The sequence below is a fragment of the Cetorhinus maximus genome, unplaced genomic scaffold (genome assembly GCF_964194155.1).
Source record: "Cetorhinus maximus unplaced genomic scaffold, sCetMax3.hap1.1 HAP1_SCAFFOLD_1838, whole genome shotgun sequence".
Taxonomy (NCBI): domain Eukaryota; kingdom Metazoa; phylum Chordata; class Chondrichthyes; order Lamniformes; family Cetorhinidae; genus Cetorhinus; species Cetorhinus maximus.
The window spans coordinates 1-7,500 of NW_027597778.1; the positions used below are offsets into that span (position 1 = coordinate 1).

Genomic DNA, 7,500 nt, shown 5'->3' on the forward strand with positions numbered 1-7,500 from the left:
CACGGGGCTGCAGCGGCTCAAGAAGGCGGCTCACCACCACCTTCTCAAGGGGGCATTTAGGATGGGGCAAGGAAGGCTGGGCCCAGTGAGCGACGCTCGCGTTCTGTGAGTTTGATACTTCTGAAGGGGGAGTAGGGGAAACGGTGATGGGCTGAATGGCTCCTGGTGCTCGATCACTGCGTGTGGGCCTCCGGTGTTTGTTCTTTGCCAGTTGAGATTTGGCGTTTTTGTTCTGTTTATTGTGGCAATGGCAGGGGTGGCCATTCGGCCCATCGCGTGCCAGATAATTTGGGTACGGGGGGCGGAGTGGGGAGTGACCGGCCGCGATCTGATTGAACGGGTGGCTGGAGCTAATTTCCTCTTCCTCCCTCCCTCTGACCCGTCCAGATCAGCGTCGCTGTCGGCTGCGCCACGCGGGACCGGACCGTGGCCTTCGCCAGCACCTTTGCCGCCTTCCTCAGCCGCGGCTACGACCAGATCCGCATGGCCGCCATCTCCCAGAGCAATGCCAACTTCTCGGGATCCCACTGCGGCATCTCCATCGGTGGGTGGACACGGCTGCCGGGGGGGCAAATTGGGTGGGGTGGGTTTGGGTTGGTTAGGTGTGGGTTTGGGTGGTGGGTTTGGGTGTCGGTGTCGGGTGGGTTTGGGTGTCGGGTGGGTTTGGGTGTCGGTGTCGGGTGGGGGTGGGTTTGGGTGTCGGGTGGGGGTGGGTTTGGGTGTCGGGTGGGGGTGGGTTTGGGTGTCGGGTGGGGGTGGGTTTGGGTGTCGGGTGGGGGTGGGTTTGGGTGTCGGGTGGGGGTGGGTTTGGGTGTCGGGTGGGGGTGGGTTTGGGTGTCGGGTGGGGGTGGGTTTGGGTGTCGGGTGGGGGTGGGTTTGGGTGTCGGGTTTCGGGTTGGGTGCGGTTTGGGGTTGGATGGAGGTGAGTTTGGGTTGGGTGTGGGTGGGGGTAGGTGTCGGGTGGGGGTGGGTGTCGGGTGGGGTGGGTGTCGGGTGGGGGTGGGTGTCGGGGTCGGGTGGGGGGTTGGGTCGGGTTTCGGGGTGGGTGCGGTTTGGATGGAGGTGAGTTTGGGTTGGGTGTGGGTGGGGTTGGGGTGGGGGTGGGTTTTGGGGTTGGGGTGGAGGTGGGTTTGGGTTGGGTGGGTGTGGGTTTGGGTGTCGGGTGGGGGTGGGTTTGGGTGTCGGGTGGGGGTGGGTTTGGGTGTCGGGTGGGGGTGGGTTTGGGTGTCGGGTGGGGGTGGGTTTGGGTGTCGGGTGGGGGTGGGTTTGGGTGTCGGGTGGGGGTGGGTTTGGGTGTCGGGTGGGGGTGGGTTTGGGTGTCGGGTTTCGGGGTTGGGTGCGGTTTGGAGTTGGATGGAGGTGAGTTTGGGTTGGGTGTGGGTGGGGGTAGGTGTCGGGTGGGGGTGGGTGTCGGGTGGGGGTGGGTGTCGGGGTCGGGTGGGGGTGGGTTTGGGTGTCGGGTTTCGGGGTTGGGTGCGGTTTGGAGTTGGATGGAGGTGAGTTTGGGTTGGGTGTGGGTGAGGGTAGGTGTCGGGTGGGGGTGGGTGTCGGGTGGGGGTGGGTGTCGGGTGGGGGTGGGTGTCGGGGTCGGGTGGGGGTGGGGGTCAGGTGGGGGGTTGGGTCGGGTTTCGGGGTGGGTGCGGTTTGGATGGAGGTGAGTTTGGGTTGGGTGTGGGTGGGGTTGGGGTGGGGTTGGGTTTGGGGTTGGGGTGGAGGTGGGTTTGGGTTGGGTGGGTGTGGGTTGGCGTGCTGAACGTTGGTTGGGGGTGGGGGGTGGGTAGGCGTGAGTGAGTTGGCAGCGGGTACGGGAATTTCCTTCAGACCCTGGCACCTCGGAATCTGGGTGTGGGGGGGTGGGGTCAGAGTGCGGGGCTGATTCCCTATTGCACAGGAAGATCCCACGAAGCAAAACGTGACGAGCGACCTCGATGGCGTGGGTCTGACCAGTGTTGGTCAAGGGACGAGTATCTGGGACAAAGGGGTAGAGCCCGTGGTCCTCTTGGGGGCAGACGGGCAAGAGGAGGGGTCTCATCCGGAAAAGACAGCTCCTCTAGCAGGGCGGTGCACCCTCGGCGCTCCCCAAGCCTCGCCGCCTCCCTCTTCTTTCTTTTTATCGAACGTTTTTTGACTTTGTTCCTCCCGATCCAGGTGAAGATGGTCCCTCTCAGATGGCCCTCGAAGACATCGCCATGTTCCGTGCGATCCCCACGTGCACGATCTTCTACCCCAGCGACGGCGTTTCCACTGAACGCGCTGTGGAATTGGCCGCCAACACCAAGGTACCGTTCTTGTAGCTCACCCACCCCCCACTTCACTGAGATCTCCGCACTCCTCCCTCCTCCAATCCCGGCCTCTTCCTCACGCACACCCACCCCCATCCTCATCGCTCCGCCATTGGCGGCCGGGCCTTCGGCTGCCCCGAGGCTCTGGAATTCCCTCCCCCTTGTTAGGTTCGGAGACGGCGGCGTGGTGGTGGTGGTGGTGGTGGGGGGGAAGGTCACTGGACTGGTAACCCCAGAGGCCCCAGGCTAACGCGGTGAAGGACCCGGGTTCGAATCCCACAGCGGCGGCCACTGGAGTTTAAATTCAACTCGTGTAAAATCTGGCGTTAAAGTCTCGGTGACCATCGTCGATGGTCGGAAAGACCCGCCCAGTTCACCAATGCCCCTTGAGGGCGGGAAATCTGCCCGTCCTTACCCGGTCTGGCCTACACGTCACTCCCGACCCACCCCCCAAGGCCATGCGGTTCGACTCTGAACCGGGCCCGAGCCAGGCAGTCGATTCGAGGGGCCATTAGGGATGGGCCCCAAATGCTTGGCCTGGCCGGTGATGCCCACACCCCCCCCCCACGCCCCCCTCCCCCGTGAAAGAATAAACTTAGCCTCTAAGATGCCCCTTTTTAAAAAAAACCGGTTTCTTTGACCGGGCTTTGGTCACCTGTCCCTCGTATCTCGCTCGAGCTCAGAAGGGCTGCTGGCGTGTACTGGGGCCTGTGGGGTGGGGGCAATTCACAGCATGGGGACCGTCCACAGTCAGTTGGAACACCCATCACTGTGGTTACACTGAGTGTACAGGCCATTCGGCCCCTCTGCTCCGTGCCGGTGTTTCCTGCCCCCCACACCAGCCTCCTCCCACCCTCCCTACTCCATCTCCCCCCCCATCCCCATATCCTTCTATCCCTTTCTCCATCTCCCCCTATCCCCATATCCTTCTATCCCTTTCTCCATTTCCCCCCCGCCATCCCCATATCCCTTCTATCCCTTTCTCCATCTCCCCTATCCCCGTATCCTTCTATCCCTTTCTCCATCTCCCCCCTATCCCCATATCCTTCTATCCCTTTCTCCATTTCCCCCCCCATCCCCATATCCTTCTATCCCTTTCTCCATCTCCCCCCTATCCCCATATCCTTCTATCCCTTTCTCCATCTAACCCCCCCATCCCCATATCCTTCTATCCCTTTCTCCATCTCCCCCCTATTCCCATATCCTTCTATCCCTTTCTCCATCTCCCCCATCCCCATATCCTTCTATCCCTTTCTCCATCTCTCCCCGCTATCCCCATATCCCTTTCTCCATCTCCCCATATCCTTCTATCCCTTTCTCCATCTCCCCCTATCCCCATATCCTTCTATCCCTTTCTCCATCTGTCCCCTATCCCCATATCCTTCTATCCCTTTCTCCATCTCCCCCCATCCCCATATCCTTCTATCTTTTTCCCCATCTCCCCCTATCCCCATATCCTTCTATCCCTTTCTCCATCTGTCCCTATCCCCATATCCTTCTATCCCTTTCTCCATCTGTCCCCTATCCCCATATCCTTCTATCCCTTTCTCCATCTCCCCCCTATCCCCATATCCTTCTATCCCTTTCCCCATCCCCCCTATCCCCATATCCTTCTATCCCTTTCTCCATCTGTCCCCTATCCCCATATCCTTCTATCCCTTTCCCCATCTCCCCCTATCCCCATATCCTTCTATCCCTTTCTCCATCTGTCCCCTATTCCCATATCCTTCTATCCCTTTCTCCATCTCCCCCCATCCCCTATCCTTCTATCCTTTTCTCCATCTCTCCCGCTATCCCCATATCCCTTTCTCCATCTCCCCATATCCTTCTATCCCTTTCTCCATCTCCCCCTATCCCCATATCCTTCTATCCCTTCTCCATCTGTCCCCTATCCCCATATCCTTCTATCCCTTTCTCCATCTCCCCCCATCCCCATATCCTTCTATCTTTTTCCCCATCTCCCCCTATCCCCATATCCTTCTATCCCTTTCTCCATCTGTCCCCTATCCCCATATCCTTCTATCCCTTTCTCCATCTGTCCCCTATCCCCATATCCTTCTATCCCTTTCTCCATCTCCCCCCTATCCCCATATCCTTCTATCCCTTTCCCCATCTCCCCCTATCCCCATATCCTTCTATCCCTTTCTCCATCTGTCCCCTATCCCCATATCCTTCTATCCCTTTCCCCATCTCCCCCTATCCCCATATCCTTCTATCCCCTTTCTCCATCTGTCCCCTATCCCCATATCCTTCTATCCCTTTCTCCGTCTGTCCCCTATCCCCATATCCTTCTATCCCTTTCCCCATCTCCCCCTATCCTTCTATCCCTTTCTCCATCTCCCCCTATCCCCATATCCTTCTATCCCTTTCTCCATCTCCCCCTATCCCCATATCCTTCTATCCCTTTCTCCATCTCCCCCTATCCCCATATCCCTCTATCCCTTTCTCCATCTCCCCATATCCTTCTATCCCTTTCTCCATCTCCCCCTATCCCCATATCCTTCTATCCCTTTCTCCATCTGTCCCCTATCCCCATATCCTTCTATCCCTTTCTCCATCTCCCCCTGTCCCCATATCCTTCTATCCCTTTCTCCATCTCCCCCTATCCCCATATCCTTCTATCCCTTTCTCCATCTCCCCCTATCCCCATATCCCTCTATCCCTTTCTCCATCTCCCCATATCCTTCTATCCCTTTCTCCATCTCCCCCTATCCCCATATCCTTCTATCCCTTTCTCCATCTGTCCCCTATCCCCATATCCTTCTATCCCTTTCCCCATCTCCCCCTATCCCCATATCCTTCTATCCCCTACTCCATCTCCCCCCTATCCCCGTATCCTTCTATCCCTTTCTACATCTCCCCCGCTATCCCCCGTATCCTTCTATCCCTTTCTCCATCTCCCCCGCTATCCCCCGTATCCTTCTATCCCTTTCTCCATCTCCCCCGCTATCCCCCATATCCTTCTATTCCTTTCCCCCCCTCGTGTGTTTTTCCAGCTCCTTAAACACATCGACACGATTCACCCCCACCCCCTCCCTGTGGGAGCGAGTTCCACATTCTCCCCGCTCTCCGGGTAAAGACCTTTCTCCTGAATTCCCTCCCCCCACCCCGATCGGAGTTATTAGTGACTGTCTTATATCAATGGCCCCCCCTCCTAGTTCTGGTCTCCGCTCCGTCCCCCACAAGTGGAAACATCTTCTCTACGTCAACCCTATCGAAACCCCCTCCGTCATTTTAAGGAGTTCGATCAGGTCACCCGGCCAACCTTCTCTCTCAGAGAGACGTGCAGGAACCCTCCTCCCCTCCCACTCAACAGCGCTGGAGCTGCTTTGAGTGGCTGGAGATGGGAGTCTCTCAACTCCCAATACTTTTTATTCCCCTTAAAAAAAAATGATATACTCAACCATTTTCCTGGATCATCGTATGACCCTTAAAAAGACGGCAACTTGCCATCCTGAACTGGAATTGTTCCCCTCTCTACTCTCAGGAAATTGGCACTCGCCAACCCTGCCTAGTTACTCCCGGGTTTTGGGGTAGGGCTGGGTTACGGTGTTGAGCTCGAGTGCTTTGCTGTAACGGAGGGGTTCTGGGCAAAGAAGTGGCAGATGGAATACAACGTGGGGAATTGTGAGGTCGTGCACTTTGGTAGGAAGAATAGAGGCATAGACTATTTTCTAAATGGGGAGAGAATTCAGAAATCTGGAGTGCAAAGGGACTTGGGAGTCCTAGTCCAGGATTCTCTTAAGGTTAACTTGCAGGTTGAGTTGGTAGTTAGGAAGACAAATGCAATGTTGGAATTTATTTTGAGAGGACTAGAATATAAAAGCAGGGATGTGCTGCTGAGGCTTTATAAGGCTCTGGTCAGACCACATTTAGAATATTGTGAGCAATTTTGGGCCCCGTATCTCAGGAAGGATGTGCTGGCCCTGGAGAGGGTCCAGAGGAGGTTCACGAGAACGATCCCAGGAATGAAAGGCTTAACATATGAGGAACGTTTGAGGACTCTGGGTCTATACTCAATGGAGTTTAGAAGGATGAGGGGGGATCTGATTGAAACTTACAGAATACTGAAAGGCCTGGATAGAGTGGACGTGGGGAAGATGTTTCCATTAGTAGGAGAGACTAGGACCCGAGGGCACAGCCTCAGAGTAAAGGGAAGACCTTTTAGGACAGAGATGAGGAGAAACTTCTTTAGCCAGAGAGTGGGTGAATCTATGGAATTCATTGCCACAGAAGGCTGTGGAGGCCAGGTCATTGAGTGTATTTAAGACCGAGATAGATAGGTTCTTGATTGGTAAGGGGATCAAAGGTTACGGGGAGAAGGCAGGAGAATGGGGTTGAGAAACTTATCAGCCATGATTGAATGGCGGAGCAGACTCGATGGGCCGAATGGTCTAATTTCTGCTCCTATGTCTTATGGTCTTAAGGTTAGGCCGCTCTCGAGGGCGGCAAAGATAGGCCTTGCGTTTCTACCACCCCGCCCAGGTGAAAGGGTCACTGATGTTAGGTGGGGGGGGTCCAACAAGGCGTCTATCCTTACACACTGGGGGGGCTCGAGTTCCTGGAGTGGCAGGTGTGGGGGCTCAGAACCCGTGACTTTCCGACTTGAGGCCTGAGTGAGATCCAGTGACTTGGCTCCCACATTGGCGCGTGACTTCTCCCATGCAAAGGCTTCGATTTGGGCAAAGGGCACGGTTTTCACCCCCCCGCCCCACCCCCCCCCCCCCACCCCCCCCCACCGACAGGCGTGAGCGAGCCAGTTGGGGAGGGTTTCCAAAGTCACGAGCGAGTTGTTCTCTTGGGGAGGGGGGCCAACAGGGCCATACCCGGGGAGGGCCAACGGGGCCCTCTAGGCCGTTGGTTGGGTTCGAGGGCAGCAGGGGTGTCAACAGGTCACATCCTGTTCGACACAGGAGACTGCTCAAGTCTCAGCGGGGGGTGTGGGGCGACACTGCGTTCAAGAAACCCCAATTTCCCACCCCCCCCCCACCACCCTCGGCCTGAACAAGGAGCACAGGCCTGAGAAGGGTTCCGGTAGGTTCATAGTCCAGCTTGACCGGTTTCCAGGTCTTGCGGGGACGTCCGTGGTGGTGTGGGGGGTAGGGGGTGTTGGTTGAGTCCGAGCAGTCTCCTGTGATGAACGAGATGTGACCTGTTGACACCTCTGCTGCCCTCGAACCCAACCAACGGCCTAAAGGGCGGCCCTGTGCAACAGGCT

The 7,500-nt window shown here is 57.0% G+C and overlaps 1 protein-coding gene across 1 annotated transcript in view; it reads left to right on the plus strand.

Moving 5' to 3' along the window:
• Nucleotides 1-387: 387 nt before the first annotated feature.
• LOC144676713 (transketolase-like protein 1) overlaps nucleotides 388-7,500 on the plus strand; it is a gene marked incomplete at its 5' end in the record, with an annotated part of 15,620 nt that continues 8,507 nt past the window's right edge. Inside the window, 2 exons of the mRNA XM_078537058.1 lie at nucleotides 388-544; nucleotides 2,149-2,279. Of these exons, the coding sequence (XP_078393184.1) occupies nucleotides 388-544; nucleotides 2,149-2,279 (288 nt within the window). The remainder of the gene's footprint in view (nucleotides 545-2,148; nucleotides 2,280-7,500) is intronic.